The 27,639-nt window shown below is 38.7% G+C and overlaps 2 protein-coding genes across 11 annotated transcripts in view; one reads left to right on the forward strand and one right to left on the reverse strand.

Annotated features, from left to right (window-relative positions):
- Window positions 1-206: 206 nt before the first annotated feature.
- Window positions 207-10,617, forward strand: dio2 (iodothyronine deiodinase 2). Its single transcript, XM_051392951.1, has 2 exons — window positions 207-867; window positions 4,205-10,617. Exons 1-2 carry the CDS (start codon window positions 643-645, stop codon window positions 4,793-4,795), a joined length of 816 nt encoding a protein of 271 aa, XP_051248911.1. The 5' UTR covers window positions 207-642; the 3' UTR covers window positions 4,796-10,617.
- Window positions 10,618-16,566: 5,949 nt separating this feature from the next.
- Window positions 16,567-27,639, reverse strand: part of nrxn3a (neurexin 3a) — a 205,492-nt gene continuing 194,419 nt past the window's right edge. For 7 of the 10 annotated variants that reach the window (XM_051396253.1, XM_051396256.1, XM_051396252.1 and 4 more), the window contains one exon: window positions 16,567-22,967. In XM_051396253.1, the coding sequence (XP_051252213.1) occupies window positions 22,663-22,967 (305 nt within the window). In that variant the 3' untranslated portion in view covers window positions 16,567-22,662. Of the gene's footprint in view, window positions 23,604-27,639 lie in introns of all 10 variants that reach the window. The other 3 variants (XR_007884294.1, XR_007884295.1, XM_051396257.1) reach the window with 2 other exon arrangements.

Genomic DNA, 27,639 nt, shown 5'->3' on the forward strand with positions numbered 1-27,639 from the left:
AACAGATAACACAAATATAAGCAGCATAAATATTAAGCGTAATTGTATTGCATAAAATACATGCAGTTCACTATTCCCCAACACTGGCAGTATAAAGCCACACAATGAATATTACCCACGTGAAGAGCATATAAAGTCTGTATCTATAGTTTGTTTGATTCAATTGCACAATGATGACGTTTGTTTAAAAAAAAAAAGAATCCACAGGGTCAAAAAATTACAAAATGCCTGACAGACACTGCACAGCGAGGAGGGAGGAGAGGAGGGAGGAGAGGAGGGAGGGAAGAGAGGAGAGGGGGGGGGGGGAGGGGACAGAGGGTATGCACTACATCTGACGTCAGAATCTTGCTACAAAGATAAGCCGCGAGCCTTAATATGAAGTACAATGTTCGTCCATTTAGGAAGAGCGATCGAGCTCCGGCGGCCTCGCGTCGGTGCGCACACCGCTCAACACCTGGAGGGCGACGGAGCACAGCAGGCCGCTCTGCAGCACACACCTGATACACCTCCCTCGTCCTCTGCACGCAGTCTGGAAGCAGCCCACGGAGCAGAGCAGGAACTATGAGGGATCGACTCAGACCGACGACACCGCGTTGCGCGTAATGAAGGAATAATTCGTCTGCACGAGCGCAGGAAGAGAAAATGGGAATGGCGAGTGAGGATCTGCTCGTGACACTCCAGATTCTACCTGGTTTCTTTTCGAACTGTCTGTTCCTCGCCCTGTACGACTCCGTGGTGTTGGTGAAGCGCGTTGTGTCGCTGCTCAGCTGCTCCCGGTCCGCAGGCTCCGGAGAGTGGCGCCGCATGCTGACCTCAGCGGGGCTCCGCTCCATCTGGAACAGCTTCCTGCTGGACGCCTACAAGCAGGTACGCCATTTAACACGCACAGTGTCTTGAATTAAGCCATTCTTTGACATTGACATCAGTCCGCTAGATAAAAGTTTCAGCTCCACACGTCAAAAGTCCCCCTGTGTCCAACCCAGGACGCAGGGTTAGGACCGCATGTCTCACTTTGTGTATTATCTTTATTTTCCTCTTTTTTTCCCACATGCGTAGAAAAAGTAATATTTGGTGTTTTTAGTTAGTGAGAGAGAGAGTAAGAGAGAGAGAGAGAGAGAGAGAGGAGGGAGAGAGGGGGTGGGCGTCAAACCTTCCTTCTGGCCCCTCCTGCTCTCTATGATCACCTACACTGTGTTTTAACCCTCATCCTACCAACATATCTACAACAGGCTGTGTAAGTGTTCAACTATTTCTTCTCAGGAGAACATCAGTTATGTGATTAATGTCATGTGAAAAAAAAGTTACAGTTACTAGAGTGACTTCAAATTTGGACCCATGGCAAACTTGAGCTCAATAAATATTCCTGTCTATTAAAACTGCAGAGGTGGATTTAGGACCTCAATTCCAATGCTATTTTTGAAACTCAAGCTGGGAGGGACAATTGATTCAACATTCAACAGGGAGGGCTTTTACTTTGTGAAGTGAGTTAAAACAAAGTGCTCTGAATAAATTAATAAAATGTAATGTAATGATCTGTTATGACCACATGTTAGACTCAGTGATAGGCTTAAGATCAATGAAAACAGACATGAATTTGGAAAAATGTTTTAAGATTTGGAAATAAAACTATATATTGATTTCTAATGCCACCTTTTAGATAATTCAATTCAGCCTAATGTGGCACAACCCTGTTTTTGAGTACAAATATCTTCATTTGGGGGCTATTTCAAGCAAATATTGATATGTCATTGTTTGCAATTACATCAGCATATATGTTTGCCACCTGTGGCCTCTAGCAGTGTAATTGCAGATTGCAACTCCATTGCTTCACCCTCCCCTACCAAGCACGAAGGAGAAACTACGGTGGCTGCGAAATACCAAAAAAAAGCAAATGTCCCTATCTACAGTCAGTGTTTGTGTTGACCCTTCTGGGCTACTGTAGAAACATTTAACAGTATCTTATGGTTTAACATTGTGTACTCCATGGAAGCCGACTGTCGATAAAAACGGCTCATTCTAAGGTAACATAAACACAACAATTCCTATATTCAGGTGATTATACACTAATGAAAACATACCATATTCCATTTCTGTCAATAGCTCCTCTTGAATGTTACACACTGGACCGTTAAAGTCTCCATGCCACCCTCTGGCCCCCCTATGAATATTTATTGTAGATACAGACAAACGATGTATAGCTTCTTTTGAATCTATTGTATGTATCTACCAGCGCTGGTGCATTTGCAGCCAATAAGACCTGAGTTCCCCTGAAAACATTATTTGTGAAATTAAGGGGGTGGGGGGTCTCTAAAATATACATAGTTTATTTATAGTTTGCCATGCATTTCTATTTTGGTGTATTTATCATCATAGATCATGCATAAAAATTAGGCTATTATTGACATATATGTATGTCATTAAGGGATTATTAAATATCAGATGTACTGACATAAAGCAAGTAGGCCTACATTATTAAAGCTATGAATGTTTCTTTGAAACTAGTCCCCCCTTCCAAAAAAAAGGAAGCTCCCCCAAAGCCATTGTATAGTTCGCACACTCATCCTTTTGCTTGTGTGGATGTAAAATATGTCTTAAATTGCATTCATAATGGACTTAAAGAGGTCTTAAAAGTCTTAAATTCAACCTGTTGAAACCTGCAGAAACCCTGGTATAAGTGGTGTGTTGTTGGTGCACCAGTCGGCTCTATGAGTCAGCTACTTAAAGTAAACGATGGGAGCCGGAGCCCGTCTGAGGAACTGATTACAGTCCAGAAATGTCTCACTTAATTCCATTATGTACTAATAAAATAACACGGAGACTTTTGTATATGTATGTATTGTAAAACATAGTTTAATGTAAATAAAACCTTCCATAGACATGTGATGTTTTTAATCAAGGTTTTTTTACCATGCATAATGTAATTGTGGTATTCTGGAAATTATATAGTTTAGTACATTAAATAATTTAAGTGATTTATGCTTACACATCAGGTCAAATTATTGCTAGATTTTGCTGAGACAAATGATCTGGTTCATTAAAAAGAGCCAGAATACCCATCACTACCTGGTATGTATGTGTTTATAGTTTGTGGTGTTGTTTGAACAAATTTTACTATGCTATATACCTGAGGTGTTACAATTATTTTGTCCACAAGGTCAATAAAATTAGAAATGCAGTAGATCATCTCAGACTGTGGTCAAATAAAAGGAGAAAAAAGAACAAAATGTGTTGTAATGTCTGACACAGCTTCGTAAAGATTGAAAATATACTGGCTAAACCTGTGTACCATTTTTTCCTGAATATGAAGTTTTTAAATACAGTTACAAAGCTGAAAAAACTAACTCATTTGTTTCTTGTACAATAGAACATGTTATGTCAGTTGTGTTGTGTTTATACAACTATTTAAGTAAAAAAATAATTAATTATTAAAAATGTAAACTGTTTTGAAAAGAAGCAATGTATAGTTTACTTCAATTAATAAGTTAACAGCTCCACATTTTCTTTTATGTCATCGTAAATGACTACATTAAAATGCTGACAGTAGAATAATCAATTATATCCCTATATACCTTTATAAAGGCCCAGTCATACAAAAAAACCTTCATATACCATGAAACTACCAGAAGTACAGTCATACATTTTTTGTTTATACCACCCAGCACTGTTTTATTACATTTTAAAGATGTTTGGGTTATTGTTGTATCTGTAAAGTGGAGTAAATTGTTGTATTCTTTTAATTGTATAATTATAGTTGCGTATTCTATGTGACAAAGTGTATGTATCAGAAAAGTAGTAGGCTAAAAAATAAAATTATTTTCATTGATTAAAACAATAATTATTATAAACTGATACTAGAAGTAGGTTTTCACATACAAGGAATTTGCCTTGACAAGTTGGTGCATAACAATTAAAAAATATTAATAAAACTAGAGAGTAAAAAGAGACTATATAATAAAATATTTGAAAAAAAAATAGAAACAATAAGTGCAATAGGGCAAATAGATAAATCAGTGAATAGCTGTACAGGAATGGGCAAATTATGACGCATAAAGGATATTTGCAGGGTCCATGGGAAGTGCATTAATGTAACACAATGCTCAAATAGGTAATGCTGAACATACAACTGCAACGACTTACCCTTTATCACAGTCTCAAAGTTTAACAACACTACAAACCCTAAAGACATTTTTTTTAACTTGTTTAGGTAAAACTCGGCTGCGTGGCACCCAATTCCAAGCTGGTAAAGGTGCCTGATGTCCACCGGTGGAGCAGCAGTTTCAGCAACATGACAAATATGCCACCTGGTGCCAGGATCCGAATTGGAGACGAGTGCCGCCTCCTGGATTTTGAGTCATCAGATCGCCCTCTGGTGGTCAACTTTGGCTCGGCCACCTGACCCCCCTTCATCAGCCACCTGCCAGCTTTCCGGCAGTTGGTGGAGGACTTCAGTGACGTCGCTGATTTCCTGCTAGTGTACATTGATGAGGCTCACCCATCTGACGGCTGGGTGGCCCCTCCCATGGGCCCTTGCTCTTTCAGTGTGCGGAAGCATCAGAACCTGGAGGAGAGGATAGGTGCAGCGCGCCAACTCATTGAGCAGTTTTCCCTGCCACCGCAGTGTCAGCTGGTCGCTGACTGCATGGACAACAATGCTAATGTGGCTTATGGTGTGTCCAATGAACGGGTGTGTATAGTGCAACAGAGAAAGATTGCCTACCTGGGTGGTAAGGGGCCTTTTTTTTACAATCTGAAGGATGTGCGGCAGTGGCTGGAACAGAGCTACGGTAAACGGTAATGAAAGGAGGAATGAAGGACAAATACAGAGGAGGACATGTCCCATATTTCAGTAGGGAAATAAGAGCTTGTTCGGTTTTGTATAAAGACAAATCAAAAGGCGTGTTATGGTCAGTAGTGGAAAGTACATTTACTCATGTACTGTCAAGTACAAATGTAAGGTACTTTTGATTGAGTATTTCCATTTTATACTATGCTCCACTACAATTCTGAGGGAAATATTTTTGCTCCACAACATTTATTTGATAATTATTTTCTAGTTACCTTGCAGCTTCAGATAATAATACAAAATATAATCAACCAATACATGATTATGTATTATTATTATGGATAAAGACAAAACTTTATTGATCCCAGCTCTATGGTTGTGTGTTGTTAAGACTCTGGCGATACGATATGTATCATTATACAGGGGTTACAGGGCAATACACAACACATTTAAGGAATATTGTCATGGTATAGGATTTAGTACAGTACACAATTTTTGAGAATTGATACAATTTAAAAAAAAAATATATATATATATATATATATATATATATATATAGATAGATATAGATATTGTCATGTGATATTTTGGAACATTTCTCACAAGCAACCTGGCAATAAATATCAGGAAAAAATAAGCTCCACCTTTAGCAGATGCAACATTAAAGTGAACACATTAATGCATCCATAATTATTCAATTCAATTCAATTGTATTTGTATAGCGCCAAATCATAACATAAGTTATCTCAGGACACTTTCCAAAATAGAGCAGGTCTAGACCATACTCCTTATAAAATTATTTACAGAGACCCAACAGTTCCCACCATGAGCAAGCACTTGGCGACAGCGGCAAGGAAAAACTTCCTTTCCTGACAATTATAATTCATTAATATAATATACATTACTCAGAAACGTGTCATTCTGCATTTACTTTTTGTACTTTTAGTATATTTTGATGCTAATACTTTTGTACTTTTATTGAAGTAAAATTTCAAATGCAGGATTTTTACTTGTGTTTCTGCACTGTGGTATCGCTATGTTTATTTAAAGCCACCCTACAGTCAAAAATCTGTTTTTTTTCCTACAGTGCGATGTTTGAATGACACTGAAGGATGTTTTCACATTCATCTGCTAAAAGTCATCACAATTAGATTGGAAGTCAATCCTGGTATAGTATGGAACTTCTACAGTATGATGTAGAAACCTGAAACCACCAGTGCACATCCACAGAGAATGGACTTTACAGTGAAGTAGGAGACATCTTGTGTCCAGCAGGAAAACTAGGAAATTGTTTTGCAGAAACAACATATCAGACACACATTATTGTTCTAAGCAGAATATAGTGTCTGTGTGTCCTAATACATGTCTGGACCGGATCTTTAAGTAAAAGATCTGAGTACTTCTAACACCACTGGTTATGGTAATATCCTGGACGAGCCCCCATTATGTTACGACTGGTTCAAAGGCTGCAACATAAAGAGGGACACCGGGTAATGCAAGAATGTAAGTTATTTACCAAAAGAACAAAATGGAAAAATTAGCAGAACAAACAAAGAGCTGGTGTTGTTGCAGGGAGCCAAGAGAGTGTGGGCGGAGTAAAGAGCCATTTAAATAGTCCACAAACTCAAACAGGCATCTTTCATTTGGGATCAGTGAGCATCTAGGACACAAAAAGGACCCAGACCCACTATGAATAACAATGCCAAAAAGCGATATTGACTTAACATTTGAAATCAGACCAACTTTTCGCACATGGGTCCATTCAGACTGAGATGAACATTTGCAAAGACCCACATTGATAATAATCCACATTAACAAGGCAGCAAGTTGACATCAAGTTGACAGTGTTTGTGCTTCATCTGTATTCATGCCCACTTTTGCTGCTGATTTCCACTGAAATGTTAAACCAAACCACTGAAGTAGGGAAGAAATCACAATATTTTTTAAATATGTTTTATAAAGTAATACGATTTTAATAGAGATTTTAATATTGGAATTTTTCCACTGGTCATATGTTTTTATGCACTTTGTCAAATTAAGTTCCATCCTCTTTGGATAAACATTCATTCGTACAGTACATACTGACCATTGTTCTGCATCTGACAGCTCTACATAGTTTTTTTCCTTTCTGCATAGTCTCTATAACAAACATTTACCCATTTGGATGTTTTCATGTTTACAATATTAAATTAAAGTAGATATAATGTGGCTTGTTTTTACACTGATCAACAGAAAAATAACCTTTGTAAATATGAAAACAGATCTTTCCAGTGTGATCTAAGTGGTCAGGATTTAGTAAATGCACCTTTGGGAGCTGTTACAACCTTGAATCTGTGTGGATATGTTGTGGTAGTTTATGCTTCGCACATCTGGACAGTGCCGTTTTCCCCCCATTCCTCTTCACAAAGCTGCTCAAGCTCTTGTCAGGTTGCATGGAGATTGTGAGTGAACAGCCTTTGCCAGTCCAGCCACAAATTCCTGACTGGAAATTCTGACTCAGCCACTCCAGGACTTACATTTTGTTGTTTTTAAGTTATTCCTGTGCAGCTTTGGCTACTAGGGCTTATTTCCTCGTGCTGGACAAACAGATCTTGTCTTAAGTTGCAGGTTACTTGCAGACTGCATCAGGCTTTCCTGCAAGATGTCTCTGTATTTTTCTGCATTCGTTTCACCCTCTACCCTCACAAACCTGCTGCAGAGAAGCAAACCTAGCAGCATGGCCCACCCCAGACATTGTGTTTAGTGTAATGTACAAAAAGCTCAGTTTTGTTTCCCATCAGACCATAGAACCTTCTTCCAGCTGACTTCAGTCTCCCACATACCTTCTGGCTAACTGTAGCCCAGATGTCATGTGAGTTTTTTTAAGCGTGGCTTTTTCTTTTCCACTTTCCCACAAAGTTGTGACTGGTAGAGTCATCAGTGTTTACCGCTCTCACTAGCCTCCTTACACACTTCCTCAGTTTCAGTGGATAGTCTGCTTTAGAAGCCATGTTTTTTTCCATTTCCATTGTTCGAATTACGGGCTTAGTTCCTCCAACATGACCAGGGCTTCTGGGGGCTCCAGTCCTAAATCATTTAGGCTTTTAAAATAACTTCCCCTTAGTCTCTCTGACTGGACCAGAGTTCTATTACTGCCTCTTTTTAGGTTTCAGGAGTTAAAATTAGTCATCCTCAACATTTGTTATGTTCTGGTTTCAGAATGATGAAGACAGTTAGAGAACAGTTTAATACAAAATATGGTAATATTAATGGTAAATGGACCTGTACTTGTATAGTGCCTTTCTAGTCTTTCGACCACCCAAAGCACTTTTACACACACACCCTATCTCACTCAGTGATGGCAAAGCCCATCGAACAGAAACTGACGCATTCATACACATTCACACATTTTGGGGTTCACTATCTTGCTCATTGCTGCTTCCACATGTGGTGGGAGGAGCCGGGGATCAAACCAGACAAAAAATATAATTCAAACCTAATGTCCTGTCATCTGTAAGTTTAAATGCGTGCCCCAGTCAGTGTGGCTAACTTATCTTGTGTCAATAATGCATTATCGATCTGGACATGTGCTTGATATTTTTTATGCAGCCCATGAATCATGACACACCCTTTCATGTGTTACTTTGTACGCCTATACATACATTCAGGAATTTGGTGTCAAATTCGCAACGACCAGTGAGTGCAGTGTTGGCTAATGGACTCCTTACAGCACATTGAGTTCAGCAGCCCCTCTCTCGTCATTTCTGCAGAGTAAACCTGAGTATCCGGTCTAGCAGCATGTAGTAAAGACTTGATTCCTTTTGTGAGGCAGGTTCTTAAAGGCAAACCTTTAAAAGCAATATTTCATAATAGAGGGGATGTAGCAAATATCCTCCCATAGTGATATTTCCACGGCAGGTAGAGACAGGCCCAAATATTTCCCAAAGTGGCTGAGTGACTGAGTGTTCTTATTTCTAATTATAATATTTGCTTTAGAGGGCTGCAGGGATGATGTATTTTTGTAGGACAACACAGCAGTTGCTGGTTCCTGGTTGCTTTTGACAAAAAGCCAGTGGGACAATTTGGTGAACAAAGGTTTATCATACTTACATGTTTTGTTCAGTAAGATAATCAGATCAGATCAATCAGTTTATGAATTTTTAACCATAAATGCGATCGGCAAAAGTAATAAGTTAACATTAGGCTATAAACAAACTACACCACAGTCGTATGACTTCACTGGAAGTGCAGAAATTCTAACTCAGTTCTGGGTTTTAGGACTCATTCCTGCAGCACTTTATTGGGGGCCATGGCCCAATGAAGTCTCCCTCTTTCTCTCTGTCCTTCTCCTCCTGAAGCTGTACATGGTTCTAACAGTTTGTTACTTTGAATTTTACGTCCATCTATCCGCAGGATTTTCAGTTGCTTTCCCCTAATCTTGACCACACATAGGTGAACCATTTTACTAATTATGTGATGTCTAAAACCAATTGGCCACACCAGTGATGATTTATGTGTGTCTTATTAAAGAGGGTGAATACTATGTATTTTTTATTTGTAATCCATTTAGATAGTTTTGAATGGATTTTGAGACCCATTTTTATTAGTGTCAAAAAGCCGCATTAAATCTACTTTACATGTTGTACAACATAAAAACTTCCAAAATACTGTTTACTGTTTGTTATAAATATAATAACACAGTAAATTACTGTATGCATACATTACAGATTATAACATTTATGACAGTTCTGAGTTTGAAAAGTTCTTGACTTTGACCATCTTTAATATTCTGAGCTTTTTTTTTTTTACTTTAAACTCAGAACTCACACTTGGCACTAATCCTCTTCCGTAGAAATCAGATCAACATTTTGTGTCTTTGAAAACATATTTTCTGTCGAAAGTTAGTAGTATGTAAACCTTTCTACGGGATATGGTTGAGCACCAACACAGTCATTGCTAAAATCTTTATATCTATTGTATTTACAACACATAGCCTAAACAGCATTACAATTGAAGAGCATGGTCAACATTTAGTAAAGATGAATTTCAAACATGTATTCCTAATGGAGCTGCGGAGGAATTTGCAACTTCAAATCCCTGAGATGGTACTGGCAATGTGGTCAAACCATCTAATTAATGTTAGAAATGTTCTTCTATCTACAGAATACATGTGGATTTACTTGTCTCACAGCTGAGGTGCTACAGGTATGTTTACATTTTCTAGGAGGCATTTACAATGTATTTTTGGGTTCTTTTTAAACCGAAGTGGCCTACAAACATCCCTCTCAGTCAACTCAAGCTCTATTTTTGTGCCGAATCAATGATCAGCGCTGTCAGCTGCTTGTCCTCATGGGTACAAACAGGCAAAACTAAACATTTTAATGGAAGCTCAGATTCAAATCTTAGGATTTTGATGACATGAAACCATTAAATATCCTTAAATATTTAAATATTGTCAATGTGTTCAGGTCAGAAACTGTTGAAAGTAGGTTTGTGTGGTTGAGATGGGTATAGAATGTGTCAGGATCTGTCAGTTGTCATGCTGAAGCGATAAAACAGACACACAGATGGATTGTTCTGGTCACGGTGACAAAGGTGTGCAAATGAAAACCTTTGGCGAAAGAGTCCCTGACTCGGTCTCTGGTTGGATGGTGAACTGCACCTGGTCAACATGACAGAACCATTACATCTGTTTTCACTGTCGATCTGTTAAAACTAGTTATGTCTTATAAAAAAACATTTTCCATTTAATCCTGTGTGCTTTTTCATGACTGCTTAGTGCAATGTTTTATTTTTCTAATGTGTCTAAGAGATATAACAAAGTGGAAAATAAAGGAGAATGTTTGCTACTGAAACAGCTTCACATGTTGTCTTTATGTCCTAAAGCAGCGGTTCCCAACATTAGGGTCAAGACCCCCACTAGGGGTCACCAAAGCTTTGTGGGGGTTGTGAGGCCTTCTTGATATAAAGGTGTGTAAGAAAACATAAAAAATATACACAATATGCCCTATATTCACTTCTGTGAAGAAACATAAATGTAAATGCTCCATATTTGTTCCCAGAAGTATGTACGATGATATTATCAGGATATGAGGCCTTTAAAAAAAGTTAAGGGACTAATCTCACCGTAGTAACAATGACAGGGAGGCTTGTTGGCAGCACATTGTCGACAGAGTAAATTCAAGTAACATTACACTGTTCATGTCGTAGGTTTTCTACTTTTCTCTTACGGACTATTCTTTTACTTGTGATATGATTGAATATGATGAAATTTCTGTGATTGAAGTGGAAAACTCAATTAACTCAATTAAATTGACCTGTTAATTAATTAACAGGGATTAAAATCAGAAAGTCAGCCTGAAAAGTTGAAAGAAAATGTGTATGTATTGAATTAAGTATTATATGACTTTTAAACTGATCTATGTCTGAAATCATACATGGTGCCTGAGAACTTTAAGCCCTGAATTAAAATCTGAGTCTGAAGGTCTACCTGTGTGAATGAAATGCTACTGTTAGATCAAGTGTGCAGTCAGTCGCACCAATCACCCTCTGGATTCCTCTGGAAATAAAGTGTTGTATATAGGTCTAGTCTATGTATATTAAAAAGTATTTCTTTATCGTGAATTGCCTGCAACTGCATAAAAAGCCTTTTTAGCCTGATTAAATGGGAACTTAAATGCATTCTGGCCCTAGAAGATGGCATAGATACTGAATTCCCACAGATGAGAATGAATATCTTTAATAGAGAATATCATTGGGGTAAACTATTGGATTTTGGCGGTCTCTGAACACCCTCGCCCTCCGCAGTGAGCCTCTCACAATCCCTGTGCCAACGACTTCCAAATGTGCTGCCATTTTTGTCCACAAGATTCTGAGTTGAGGAGAAGAAGTTCACAGGGTAACATTGAGTTAACGCTGAAGAAAACAGTTTAGACATGTAGACTAAATCACCATGACGACATACCTGAGGTAAAACTTATCCACCTTTTGTAGAATGAGTTAACCTGGACGTTACACCTGCAGTTACCTGGATAAGCCAGTTATATCGCTTGGTAGTACAGCCCTCTGGTGTCTAATAATGTTTGCCATTGGTTGATGTCTGTGGCACAAGAGAAGTGCGAGGTGTGAGCAAGACTGAGGGTGCGCCAATGTGTCAGAGAGAAAAAAGAGGGACAATGTTCCAGCTTTGCTGAAAAGGGTTAAGTTAATACCAACTTTTGGACTAATTCTTGGACTGTCAGCCTGACATTCTGTGAGAAGACAGATAAACAGGTAACTATTTTATGTAGCTACTTGTTGAGAGCAGCACAAAGTAGTTGATATTAGAAATAGAGTAATAGTAAATATACAATAGAGAAAATAAGATCTTTTACATTACTTTCAGACTTTGTTATTGTTATTGTTATTATTTTCAGCAGCAGAGGAAAGACTTCTGTTGTACCCCCACTGCAGTGGTAGTGGAGTATTTTCAAACTGTGGTATTAATACTTAGGATCAGATTCTTCCTCCACCCACAGCCTAACTGTACTTTGTGTTACCGGCCGAGCCTTCCCCTTTAAGAAAGGTGGGCTTGTGGGAAACCTAGGCCGGTTTGACAACGCTAAAGTTGGCTGTATATACTTATATGGATTTATACGAAGCCTTGATGCAAAGAATTTACATAGAAGATTTTTAGTAATCAAGTTACTCGAGTAACTTGAGGAATCGTTTCAGCACTACTCAAAGACATAACGTTACAGGACCCACTAGTCTCAATAGCAGTATTGATAAGCTCAGACCTTATTGATTTTCGGGTTTTGAGAAATTTTTAACCAGGTCCTTATAGAGCCACTTCTAATAAACTTCTAAAAATAGCACAGGTGTTTATTTGCTTCATTGAACTCACCCTGACTTGTTTGGGAAGAGGCATCTTTTGAGGACAGATTTTTAAAGGCTGGGAGTCACTTTGTTGTTTACCATGCTGGTAAATCTGAATGAATTATACTTTGGTGCTCATAGTTTCCGTAAATTTACTAAAGTTTAAACATTTATCATTTTGTAGGCGATCTAAGCAGCTTAGATCTCGCTCAAGCAGGCGACCCGGTGGGCTGTAAGAGGTTTTATACATCCAGATCATTTCTATAAAATCCAGATCAGGCCTCTAATTGAGACCTGCCTTTAGTTGTCCAAACATGTAGCCATACCAGGTTAGTAAAAGAGACCTGCATCTATTTGGGACAGCAGTTTTACAGTATTTTTATTCATTTGGTTATATTGCTATCATCAGGAAAGCATGATTTTTATTATAACTTATTTTGCTTTATCTTTGTCTTTGTTTGTTTTTTTAGATTAATTTTATTCCTATCACTTTGATATGGTTCTATACTCTTACCTGTACCTCTGCTGTGTTTCATTCTCTTCTGCTGTTGTTGCTATGACACCACAGTTTCCCTCCGAGGGTTAATAAAGGTATCTTATCTTACCTCATCTTACATATATAAGGTACATATTATAAAAAAGATAAGATACATATTACTTCTTGAAACCCAGGATTTCGTCCAGTGATTCGATGGACGTATTTGTATGCTAATACTTGTTTAATCAATAATTTTACCACCAAGGCTTAGTGTTAAATAAAGTTGGATTTTGGTGTCAACAGTACGGAAGCCCTAAAGGGCCATGTATTCATACATTTTATTTCCTCCTTTTTCTCAAGATAACGATATAATAAATTCGAGATCTCGAGATAATGACTGTGATATGATAACTGCGGTCAAGCCAGCCGTTACTCCGATCTCCGTGGTCAAATCAGCCGCACTTAAATTTAAAGCGTATTCACTTCCGGTTTTCAAAATAAAGGTATTAAGGACAGTAAGCCATAATTCGAACCTACATTTAAAATAAAATATGTTACATTAAAGTGTTTCATGCGCCCATGATGAATAAAAAACTTAATATCAAGCATGGAAATAAAATGTATGAATACATGGCTCTTTAGGGCATCCGTACAACAGTGTCATGTCAACAATATTAAAACATTTATTTTAAAAGTATTATAATTATAATTTAAAAAATAATTTTGAAGTTTGGAGCAATTTTTGTAGTAGTCAGTGGTGCTTTGAGGGCCTTTTGCTGTAATACCAACTTAAAAACGATGACAAAACCCTGGGTTTGCAAAATGGGTCAGTGCTGACGTTTTCTTCTGGAGACTCCTGGAACTGAAATACACCTTGTCTTGCAGCTCAGGTTTTGTAAGGACATGGAGAGTGACATACATAGAAGCTTCTGAAAGTCTACTCTGGCTGACCCTCTGTGCATCCAGGCTGAACTTTTGTTCATCCAGATTTACCGAGTAATCCAAGGAGAAAGAGCACGGCTGAAGGAGGACAGAGTAGAATGCATTACGAAAAGGGAGGGAGCGGGTGGACGTGCATTTAGTACACATGCCGCTGCCGACCACTTTCTCCCAGTGTCGGCCCAGTTTTGAAGCTGACCAATTCTCTCCCACCTCCTGTAATCCCTTTTTTTTCTCATTTCTACACACCTCTCATCTTCTTTCATGTTATTTTACAGTTTCCCTCGGATAGTGGTGTGAAAAAGAAGTTTTTGTGGCACACTCTGGTCAGTTGTGTTTACAGAAGAATGGCAGTCTGTGTATTCACGTGTCCTCTTACACTGAAAAAGCACACAAGGTCCAGCCAGACACTCAGTAATACTGAAAGTGCGCCAGGATACGACGCTGGAAAGGAAGAGACTAATTAGCTACACAAGTTCAAGCACCAAAGAAAAGAGGAACTGGTGTGTTTGTGTGTGTGTGTTTTAGAGAGCCTTGGAAAGAAAGGGGACTAGTGGTAAGCGGGATCTGTACAGAATCATAACGGGGACCCCCTTTTCTCTTAGTCTACTTACGTCCAGAGCTGTTTCGCCTTAACGCACACACATACATGATGTTTGGTGCGACAATTTCCCTATTCACCATTCCCCACTCTTCAACCCTCGATGTTTCTGAATCATGCATCAAACCATTACCAGTTTTCTTGGCAAGACACTTATCTATCTCTCACAAGGTGGATAACCACAGGTTCCTGATCATTTAAAGTGGACATTTAACATTTACATTCACTCTTGTCTGTTGAGAGAGCTTGCAGGCAGACAGCTCCCAGTGGGGTCTGTCAGAGTTACATGCCGACAGTCTCTAGCTAGCTGTTGCTTCAGTTGTTAGAGCTGGTCTCTGCTGCTTTGGTGTTACAAGAACAAAACGTGAGCTGCTGTGGGTGAGTGGCTCTTCTCCCGGGCCGGATACTCGGTTTGTGGCCTAGTGTGGGTTTGGATCATAGCTAGGCTAATGTTAGCATTTAGCAGATGCCTGGAAGGATATAGCCAGATCTGATATCGCTGCCAGATCAGTACACCATCTTTGTACAGTAGTCCAGAATGGATATTCTAGATAGGTATAAAAATCCTGCACATTGGTCCCAGGAGACATATTTAGCATAGTCTTCACATGGGTCTATGAATGTAAATACAGACACAATGTGATCTTCAGACATTTGACATAATGCACTCACACTTATATGTATAGAGTGCATCAGAATTATCTCAAAAAGGACTCCAATATCACTTTTATTTATTTCAGACCCTGGTAGGCCACATTTCCTTTCTGATTACTTCAAAATAAATATCCAAGTGGCTTAAGGAATGGCAGTTAGGATCTGTTGGTCAGTTCACCACTTTGGTCCAGATTGAAATATAAATGGATCGCATTGACATCTGGCACATATACAGTGGTGGACTTTTTGTGGCTGTTTGAGGTGGGGGCGAAAAAAAGGGCACCAGCGCATAGAGAGTTGTGATGCATTTATGGTGAAACAGTTTAGTCAGGGTTAGGATTAGCACCATACATAGAGGGCACTTTTGCAGAGGTTTTTTTTTACATTAAGGCCCAGTGTACATAGTCTATATCCATGGTGCTCAGAATGTGATTCACACTGACATTGGTGATCCTCTGGCTTTTTCTCTAGCACTAGCAGCAGTCCAAATTTTCACTTATCCAAAGAAATGGATTGGCACAAAATTTTTCAGAGGATGAATCCCAGCATTCTCATTCCCATGTCATCAAATAATGATATGTTTTCACACCCCTCTGTGTCTCATACAGAGGGACAAGGTACAAACAAACACAGGACTTTTACCCATGAGACCAGAGGGTTTGTGTCCTGTGTAAAACCAAAAGTCAACGTTGAGTTATTTAAAAGACACTTGTGTCAGTAAGTGACATGTTTTTAACTCATACCACGATGAGTTTTTCTAAACCTAACCAACTGGTTGTAGTGCCTTAACCTAACTAAACTGCGACAATTTCACAATGATAACTACGTGTTAAGAAAACTCTAAAGGGTAGCCTACTTTGTGAGTCTGTGGGACGAGGAGCGTGACTTAGCAGCGGCAGTATTTGACTACCAGAGGGAATAGTTTCAACAACCACTGGATGGTTAATTATGTAATTTGGTCCAGACATTTAAAGTCTTTGAATTAGTGATTCTTTTCATATAGTGCCATCAATTTCCAAATTTCAGTTTGTCCAGTACTTTGGTTTAAACAGTTGGTTTTCTTTACAAGGAGCCATACAGCCTCACAGAGCTGCTCCCATGAGTGGAGACACATCGTCAAGAGAGGTTCTGCCCCTGCTTCATGTGCTGAATTGGATCACAAATCCAAGGAGGTTACAGTATCTAGAAGAATGGTCTTTCTTCTAGATAGTCACATAGCTGACTGAGGCCTTCCCAAATCAATATTCTTCTGTTCAGCATTCACGCAACACACTCTATATAACCTCATCTCAGTGGATGACAATTGGTTTATTGGTTTATCTAAAATAGTAAGACACATAATTATACAGTACAACAGTACAGCTTAATGCAGGTCATATATTACTGTAGTCAGACCAGACTAATTGAAAAACAGTAAGACTTATGCTGGCTCAATTGTGATAATGGCAACCACTTGCGGTTGTGTGAATAATGACCGTTGTGTCTGGGAACCACAGGTGAAAGTGTTATGGCCATGAATCTCTTGGGTTTACTGTCTATCTTCTTTAAACCATAGCCACAATATTTCCCCACTTTAACAGAGTAGTTTTAGATGCCTAAGCTTAACAAAACCTTACCTCTAAACTTCAGAAACTCATATTAATATTTTTTGTTAAAACGGTTATTTCAAAAGACAAGGACAAAGAATCTGTTTTATCATTAAGGTTAGAGTTTCCTTTAAGCAAGCTTGATGGTCTTCAGGATCTACTGGCAAACTGTTTGCTGTTTTTTAAGACAAGCTGGTGTGACTGGCCAGTACTGTCTGCCACAAGTCAAACTGCTGATAATGTACTCCTCCTTCTAATCGTGCAGACGCACGGAATCCAGCATGGATACATCTGGATGGACCGGAACACTGAACAGTCCGGGTGGGGCTGCGAGTCGGGCGGTGCTTGATGAAACCATGGTGGCCAGGTCAGAAAGTTTCTCATATTACATCTAAACAGTACCATAAAATATGTTTCTGAACAAATTTGATACGACAGATAGGCAATGCTGTAACATAATCTTGATTCATATTTAATCAGCACTGCCTAGTTTGACAGTTTGAGCTTGGTGTAATGCGCTGAACGGGTTCATTGGCTGAACTTTCATTAAAGTTGAGGGCTTGTGCAAATACAGATACAGTGATTGCATGCATCACGCAGCTGGATCACTCGCTCAGAAAAAAATAAATATTAGGCTGTCGACAGTTCAGTTAACTTCAATCCACAATTGATCCAGTGTGTTTGTGCCATAACAATGCCCTCAGTTACATCAAAACAAACTTTTAACAAGTAGTTACAAGTTCACAGTACCAAGCAGTACCAAGCAGTACCAGGCAGTATAGGATTATTCATAAGGTGTCTGTTCCAAAGTGGCTTCAGATAAACTTTTGAGTTTAAACCCTGTGTTGGGAGAAACTCTGCGTTTTCTGTTCCAGAAACTGTTAGAACTTTAACTCACTGTCTATACAGGTGCTTTGAAACGAATCTTCAATAATTTTCAGAGATTGACATCAGAAGAGGAATATCAAAATCCCAGTTGGATATTAGATCATTGCTCGAGGATGTTTCAGCTTTTATATGCAATTAGTATCTTCAAATATTACACATGGATTCATCTGCTCAAAATGCATCAACGCCTTTTGTGACTGGTAGTTTTATTGTGCCACTGTGCACACTGGTAAGAGGGTTGTTAGAACATTTCCACTGCACTAACATTTTCAAATTGCTGTTATTAATTAATAAAGATTATTATAACAATTATTATTCAGTGTGAAGCTTTAGACACTGATCAATAAATATTCATATTGGAGAATGTATGTGGACATTTCTGAACCTTGAACCCAAGCAGGACTGTGGTGTACAAAGACTAAGGTTTCAAAAATGGAGTAAATTTAGTTTAAAAGTGACTGAATTTATACTTAATAATGCATGATTAACAAGCTCAGAGTTGATTAAACTAACTCCAATCAGCTATTCTGGAACCAGAAAACTCATAATGATTAAAAGTTTAATTCAGTTTAAAAAACAAAAGATTCTGATATCAAACCCGTAAGACAATCCATATAACAAAATTAAGAATAAAATATTCTAAATATATAAAACATTAAGTTAAAAATAATAAATGATGAAATAAATGAGTGAATCAAAAGTAACTACAGACAAAGAAGTTGCTGTTATAAATGATACAAAAACACATCTCAATTAGGAATACTATGTGTTAGGAAGATAAATAAAATAACCCAAAATGATCCCAAAAACTGAACAAAACTTGAGAAAATAAAGGAGCTGATGAAATCACCATTAAGGGCGGGGTTATGGTCAAAACAGCTACTTTGTACGATGTGTTGTACGACCACGTCTGAAGGCAAAAGTGTTTACAGCTGTTCCAAACAGCCACACTTAAAGGCTGTGACCTTAAGCTGCACAGCAAGGGTTTGCATCTGAATGTGGAACAGTCTGAAGCCCTGGTTCTGAGGTCTGACGCTACAGTGGACTGGAGTGAGTGAAGGAATTCAGTATATTGTGCTTTTGTGGGGACTGGTACAATCTAGGCAATAATGAGGATGTTCTACCTGTCATGGCACAGAGAGCTCTGTGCCTTAAGATGCTCCAAGCTTCAAGTTTACAGGTTAATTTTCATCAGGGCCCTACAGCTTTGGGACATGAAAATGATTTTCCTTCACAGGGTGGCAGGGCCAACCCAGTGTCACTACCAAGTCATCAAATTTTGATGATTGGTCAGTGGCCCTCTGCTTCAAAATGTGATGAATTTATTTCCAGTTATGTCAGGTATGTAAGGTAACTTACTACCTTTTTCCTAAACCTAACCAAGTAGTTTTTGTAAACCAAACCAAACTGCAACCATTTAACAATGTTAACAACACAAGCTTTGTGGACATTTATTATAGCTAAATGGAGGAGGTTGCAGACATTACGTATTTGTTCTTGACGGGCACCTACCTTGTCTTTTTTTTAATGTATTTTTTGGGGCTTTTATTGCCTTTAATTGATAGTATTAGATAAGAAGGGGGGGGGCAACACACAGCAGGGCCACTTACCAACAGTAGTATTTGACAAGTTGGGAGTGAGAACGTGTTGACTGGGTTCACATTTATCTCTAGGCTAAAAAGATTGAATATCTGGAAGCAGCTCAGATATTGCTACACCTTTGTGTTGCAATGGGTCAGGCATCTGATTAAGACAACCGCTCTCCTACGGCGAACTCCTAAACCGTTAAACTGTTTAGTCTGTTTCTCTCTGTCATCATTTTTCACATAGAAACGAACGTAAGTTAGTTGTTAGCGCTTGTTCCAGAGGACCTCTGCCTGACCAGCCTAATGTCAGTTAAAAGTTTACTTTTACCCAGCACGGTTTCCATGGGAAAAGAGAGAAACAGATCTAACATACTTGCCGTTAAGGAGTTCCAGGTGAACTCCTGGAAGCCATTGCCATATTCTAGGTGTGTGTGAATCAGAGGATCCAGAGCAGACCTCAGGTCCGGTTTTATCCTTAGCATGCAGTTTTTATGTAAATCACACTCTCCTATCGCTGAAAAAGACAAATATGGAGAAAAAAATCTTAAGATTGTCACTGAAAAACACATCAGAATAAAAAAACGATAAAATAAAAAAAATGTAATGCCTACATTTTATTTTTTAAGTAGAGTTCTTTTCTTTTTGTATTAATGCCAAATTTTATTTTTAGTGCCAGATTTTAGAGTCACTGTCCTTGCTCCATAGAGGGCTAAGTTTCCCCCCAGTATAGAACCAAGTGTATTTAATTGGCCGAGGTTCAATACTTAGGTGCCTAACTTAGATAATGTGACGTGAGATGCATTTGAAAATTTGGGTGGGCCAATACTTACTGTGTGTACAGTAGCTGTGAGATGAGATGCATATGTGCAGTCTATGCTTGCGAAACAAAAATAAATAAAGGGATGGCTGTTTCTTTGATTTAGTTTTTTTTTGTGATTGGCCAATGTACAATCTCCCATAAATTAAAGATGGATATTCTAAGTGGAGCCCCTTGCCTTATCGTTCAGTCTGAAGGCAATGTGAACCCAGGACCTGACTTTAACCAGTGCCCCAACTGATCTCTTAAATGTGCCAAAAACATTTTTTCACACAGCTTCCCCCAAGGGGGGATTCCTACATGAAGATGTTTTCTGGTATCTGGTTGGTGTTAACACATACTTTCATGCACCAATCAGAGCTTTTGAATAAAATCTGATTACAGTTGTGGGGCTGTTTGCTCATGTGGCCAGTAGGGCTGCACAATTAATCGAAATATTATCAAAATCGCAGTATGGCCAAAGGCAATATGCAATTTTTTTGTAGAATGATGCTAACTTCCAGGTTGGCCTACAAAAATATGTCATCCCTGCAGCACTCTATATTGAATATTATACAGAAAAACTAAATATTTTACGTTTATAGGGAAAATATTAAAGTGGTATTGTATTGCCATGAGTAATTGCATAATTGGATTTACCAAGGACTACAATATAATTTCAGAGAAAAAAAAAATTAAGTTTTATTTGTTATCAAACTGATGAAAAACGGTTGTGAAAAAAAATATGAATTTCAGGCAAAAAAAATGCTGCACCTCCACATCATTAAAAGAAAATGGCAGTTCATGGGAACATAAATGAACAATAAAATATTGTCACAATGTTAACTAATGATAAGGAGGTGACAAGACAATGATTTGAGGTGACCAGTCCCATAAAAAACACCTTTTTAGCTCTTTTAAACTATGAACCCCCATCCATTGTAGTCTCTTTGTGTCTCTGTCTTTGCCATAACTCTGACTTTATTCTTTTTCATAAAGAAATAACACTAGTGTGTAACCCAGAACAAAAAAGCCATGATACAGAAGGAAGGGCACCTTGTATTTGTTGGACAACTGCAAGTAGTTAAATATTCATGCAACTTTAGAAACATCTCTGGTTAGATCTCTAGGCTAACAATACATTTTTATTCTTTATGAAATATCAATATGATTCTCCACATTCTGATTAAAGTTTTTCTCCATGTAAATTAACAGTTAATAGATTCTGTCATGAAATACGTTGATAAACCATATGTTCAGTCTGTACAATAGAGGTACTAAAAATTACAACTGTCATGGTATATGTACAATTTCCTACCTACAAAGTACAACAGCTAGCATGTAATAAAATATGTAAACAAATTTCTTGTTTTTTGACACAGTTGACTGTGACAGCAGATAGAATTCACACTTTCAACATTTGATTTATTTCTGTATACACATTTGTTAACAGTGTTGTAGTACTGCATTTGTTTCCTGACACCTCCATAAAAAAAGAGAACGATAGGCAATGAACCAACATACAGTTTTGCAAAAAGATAAAACCACCACTGGCTGTGCATCAATAATAGACCTTTTTCTTTTAGAGAGTTTTTTCCATGGTTAACATTTTTGAGGGGATCGAAAAGAGAGGACAGGGGCTAAGTTCTGATCTGACGATGAAGAACTGTTTGGCATTAAAGAGAACATGGTCCAAGTTCAACACTGTATACTGGACTTTTACTGTACTGTACTTTACTGTACTGAATTAGGATGGCATGCATTTTACAATCAGTTGCTTTTTACCAAGAGAAACGGCCACTTCTTTCCACAAAGTGAGTCACTCCGTCTGTCAGACAATGAGGAATAACTGGTGAATCAGATGCCAGAGCCAACAGATTCTATGAGATCTGCCCATGGCAATTTGCTCACTTGGTATCATTTTATACACAGAAATAGTTTTCTTTTCTTGCTGTTCTTTTTGTCTTTTTGTTTCTTTTGCTTAAAGCAAAAATAAGTTAGACACCACACTTGTATTATGTATAAACCATAAAAATTTGTCATATTCTGATATAACAAGAGTCCTTTTTTAGTTTTACAATGATGGTGTGCCTGACCCCCCTCTTGTTAAGCACTACATGTTGCTTACATGCTGAAAATGTATAAGATTATGAGCCTTTTGTAATTAACAATTTTACAAAAAAGTTTTTTGTTCAATGCCAAGGATCACATAGCTCTAAAAGTCACTTAGGAGAATGATGTAGCTGTGAAATATTTCTATACTGATAACGTCTCTGACCAGATAGAAGAGTTAGGTCTCTAAAGTTGCTATTTAGCCTTGTCGTTATGCTTACAATAGTAAGTGTGCTTTATATTACAGTACATATCATCAGTTCAACTACTCAGCACAGTATAGGATTATTCAAGTTCCACGTTATACCATCATTTGTCATAGCTCCTCACAAGGAAACTGATAAGTAAATGTTCTCTTAGTGCTTTCTTTCTTCACTCTCTCGTGTTCACGAAAGTCTCACAGTCACACATAATACTCCTTATCTTTATTTTTCTGTTTCTTGTTGCTGCCTTTCAAGCTCTGCTGTTTGTCCTTCATGACAGCGCCATTGCTCTGCACAGCTGAGTTGGTTATGTAGTTCCTGCTCTCGTCCACCTGGTAGGAGCCTTCATCCCTGTTCCTGTACTTATACATGGCATACAGAAGGATGAGGATGCACAGGGCAGCGGCCGCCACTATTCCGATGACCATCCCGGTGGTGCTGCTAGATTCACGGACCACTTCCGAGGGCCCTGGAACTCGCCTGACGCCCGGCTCTGTGGGGAGTGCTGTGGGTATATTACGGAACATTGGGGAGGTTATTAATGGGCCCCTCAGCTTGGTGCTGTCTACCTCAAAGGATGTGGGCAATGGAAGCAACACTAGGTCGGGCTGGGGTTTTAGCTCGCGGTTATTCATTTTGCCAGCCGGCTGTTTGGCCGGAGCATTGTGGAGGGTTGCGGTGGAGGCAGAGGTGGCGGTGGTGCGGCTCTGGTCGGCGGTTAGTGGTATGGCGGTAGTGGTAGCTCTACCGCGTCTGGAGATTGAAGGTTTGTTAGGTCTAAAAGTCTTGGGCGCGTGAGCTTTGTAGCCACCTTCAAAGCCTGACGTGGACAAGGTCTTATCTGTTACCAAGGAGAAGGTCGTGTAAAAATCTTCATCATCAGTAGGGGGCAGGTTAGACTTGAACGCTTCCCCAGAGCCATACCCCGATATCACCAAGCCATCATCATCACAATCATCGCTGCCTCGGTCCGACAAGCAAGGTACCCCCGCCTCAGTGGCCTTGGACAGGGACTCTTTGGTGGTCTCAATAATGGTGAGGAGTGGGTGGTGGGTTGAGGGAGTGGGAATGAAGGGTGCACGAGGAGCTACAGAGGGGTGCGCTAATGGATCCTCAAGTACTGGGATGACTAACTCAGCTCCTGGGATTGGAGACAGACAGGTAGTCATGTTAGAGGGCAGCATGGGGGTTTTATGAAATATACTGAATTAGATACATCTGTAAAAACAGAAAAACAAAGCATGCAACAACTAAACCCAAATCTATGAAAATAAAATGTGCATCTCAGTTTAAGACTGGTAAATATAATATAAATATATTTATATAAATGTCAAAAGGTTTAAGAGGTTTGTAAGGACGAGCCACAGAAATCAAGCAAAACTAGCTTTAAATTCAGTGTTTCAAGGGTAAGTACAATCCTTAAATGTAAACTAATAATCTATATATGCTAAATACAAATGAATTAAAGTATCCAATAACTATTTTCAGTCATTTAAATCAAATAAAAGGCATTATCCATATTGGCTAATGGCTCTCCAATCATCTTAAACCTCTTGCTTGTCTATGGTATTACAGAAAATCGATGTTATAGTTCTACAAACATTTCTTAGATGCAGAGCTGTTTTGAAGTTAAAAGTGATCTCAACCTTAAAGTTAAATTTCTGTGAAAGAGCACTAACAACCACTTTGTTTGGGCACAAGTTCGCTTTAGTTAAGCTGGAACAGTTTGTAAAAATGGAATAAGAGAAAAATTTGAAAACCCTCCATCAATGAATTGGATGCTCATCAATGCTTTCTTTATGCTGAAGAGAACATTTGGGTAAAGCTGGACTGATATTAAATCGGATGCACATTCCAGGCAATGTGTCATTGGTATTATTAAGCACCCAAATGATTCTATATGGAGTCAACAGACCATGTCCTAGAGTTCACCACTTCCAGATAGTGCGAGGTCAAACAGACTAGATAATTAATTGAATTACAGAGAGATTGTGTCTCATAACAGGGAATACTGATCATGTTAGTTTCTGATGGCATTAAGAACCTCCTTTCTCCTCGCTTTTTCACTGGGCTTCAGTGTGCTGTTAATTTAAGTTGAAAGTGACAATGATTCAGCTCTGCGGCCAAGAAAAAGCTGTTCAACTATAACTTTGATTTTAAGTTTATATTATTATTATAAGTTCAGTGTCAATGGCAGAGCAAAGTCACCTGAATGTTCACCCTTTGTGAAATACAGACCTGGCTGAACAGTGTCATGGCATGTACTTTGATTAAGTGTGTGTTTAACAGCTTCATTGTGTAAGTACCCCCTTGCTCACCAGACCAGAAGAACTGACGGCCAGGTCCCGTAAAACTTTCTATTTAAATATGTATATGCTCTTTTTGCACTACAATTTAAAATGTGTAAAACATCAAATCGAGCCAATTATATGCCAACTGCAAACTCAAAACTAAACTCAAATCTAAACTCTATGATGAATTTGGCACATTGGAAAGCTACTTCTGTTTGTTGTACTGTTGGCTCACCATATGACTTTCTGTTAGGCTTTCTGTTTAACCCTATATCAAGGTTTGTTAGAGATGTGTTTATCTTTGCACCATAAACATTTTCGAATGGAAGTTTGTTCTATTTGACAGTCATGTCAAGTATGACTTCTTGGGTAAACAATACAACAATATCTGTTAGTACTTCCTAACAACCAACTGGCAAACCACAGAACACCAAATCAAGGAATACACAATTTAATCCAATTTCTGAATTTCTTTTGATTCCCCAAAGGCGTGCCATTCTTCTCACTGTGCCTGCCACAACAGCAGAGGGTCATGTCATGGCACATGGCAACACAACGTGTGGACAGAAAATACAAAGGCTGGTCGTGGTTGTGGCAGTTGCATGCATGCCTCTGTGTAGTTTCCTCGTCTTCAAATCATAAACTATATGAACGAGAGAGCCTATATACGCCGGGGACTCTTTTTTTCGAAGTTTTGAAAATTGGCACACAGAATGGGACAGATAATCCAGGCATTATCGTTAACATTGTTGCTAACAAGCAAACTTCTGTCTGCCTCGGAGCTTTCAAACAAAACTGTCAATTGTCAACAGCCAGTATGGTCCACAGGGGCTGACGGGCCATTTTATTTTCTATTCTATGTACAGTGAGCTAAGGGTCCATGGGTGGTAAAGTCATGCCCCACCCTACCCTGTCTCTGATTGGCTAGCACTTGTTGCCTTCATTAGGGGCCATCCTGGGAAAAAGATTATCCTGTATAGTGCAAGCACATAAATCATGAGCTTTGGTTTAAACCACAGATGATTTACTCGCAAAATCCGACAGTGTACACCCAGCTTTGGTTGTAACACCTTACTAACATTACTGTAATGTGTATGTTGATGGTCAGTAAATGCTTCCAAACTGTAGAGTAGCTGCTTGTTAAACAATGAAGCCTCACAGTCTTGTTTGTATTTGTTAAAAATAGAAGCTGTGGAGGCGTGGCTGCTTCAGAGTGGTTGGAATGGGACTTACCCAACACAGCAATTCAATAACAACAGAATACTTCAAATAACCAAACACTGTAATTATGTTGCTGTGTACACCCACATTTACAGGCTCTATCTATACCTCTAGGCTTTCTACTTTCAAGGGTTGATAGATGCTAAGAACTCATTTTTGAGTAAAAATGCAAAAACAGTTTTACTGTGTGCGATTTACTTCATCATGTAATCTCAAGCAGGTATCACTGGAGTGAACATTCAAAGTGCCATTGACATGAAAAGTATCTACTGCCATGGAGCATGTGCATACTGAGTCATTGATGCACATTCAAAATCCTGTATCAACTAAAGCAAACTGTTATGTCACTCACAAATTATCACAAACACTAACATATACATTCACAAGCACACAACTCTGTAGATCAAACAAAGGCCATTTTATTCTATCATTGCAAACAACAAAACACTATTCAAGACTCATTCAGTTGTTAATGTTCACAGTTTGATCGGAGATGCAGTTTGCAGGTTTTTACATGAGTGCTGCTTCAGACGGATGTTTACAGGATCATTCTCTCTATATTTCTAACAGGTGGTACATGTAGCATTTTGTGTTCATATAAAGTATTACTAAGTAGGGCTGCAACTAACAATGAGATTCTATATTGTTTAATCTGTTGATCATTTTTTAAATTAATTAAATGGTTTGGGCTGTAAAATGTCAATCACTATTTCCCAAAGCCCAAGGTGACGTCCTTGAATGTCTCGTTTTGTCCACAACCCAAAGATATTCAGTTTACTAAATAAAACCAGAAAACACTCACTTAGTTCTAATCAACTAGTCTGGTTTCCTTGGAATAAATTCTATTACTGTACCATAGGATTTGATCTTTATTTGGAATTTAAAGGGACATTGTGTAGTGTTTTAAGTATTTTATTGGCTAAAATCAATGTCTTCATTCATAAATGTGTCCTCATTGGTGTAAAATTACCTCTGCCAATGATCTGACTTATCCTCGTAAGCGAAGAATTTCTTATCTGTATATACATTGGACGGGCAAGTCCATGGAGGCGTCCATGTCGTTCCGCCATTTTGAAAAACTATAATCGCCGAGAGGGACATAAAGCACTAGCCTACCTGTCTAGCTAATCCACAACGTGTTTTCATTCAGAGCCAGCGTCACGTGACTGAAACCAGCTATAACGGAGAAGGAGATCAGTGAGAGGCGCTTGTCACTGCCCCGGCACATTTGAAAGTCTGCACTGCACTTTAGTTCATAATGGAGGATCATACTTATGCCGAGCCACAGGAGAAGGAATCCTCGTCGCCAAAAAGCGAAAAAAGGGAATTAAAAAGGCAACGTGACCGGCGAATTCAAAAAACGAGAGTAAACATCGGGGTAGCTTTTCCCAGGTGGAAAGAGCTAATGAAGGAGAAAGACTTTGAAAGGGACGCTGAAGTTGCCTGCTTTCTCCTCGACAGGTAGGCTTCTTGGTACATAACGGCTACCGTAGTTGCAATACGCATTTGAGAACGCGAGGCACTAGAGAGCACTATTCGTTTGAATGCAAAATACAATTTCACCACTAGATGGGAGAAATTCCTACACAATGTCCCTTTAAGGAAGAGCTAGTTTGTAGATTGAACATATGTGATTGCATTAAACTAATCTCCTTTCTATTCAAA

Source organism: Dicentrarchus labrax, unplaced genomic scaffold, assembly GCF_905237075.1.
Source record: "Dicentrarchus labrax unplaced genomic scaffold, dlabrax2021, whole genome shotgun sequence".
Lineage (NCBI taxonomy): Eukaryota > Metazoa > Chordata > Actinopteri > Moronidae > Dicentrarchus > Dicentrarchus labrax.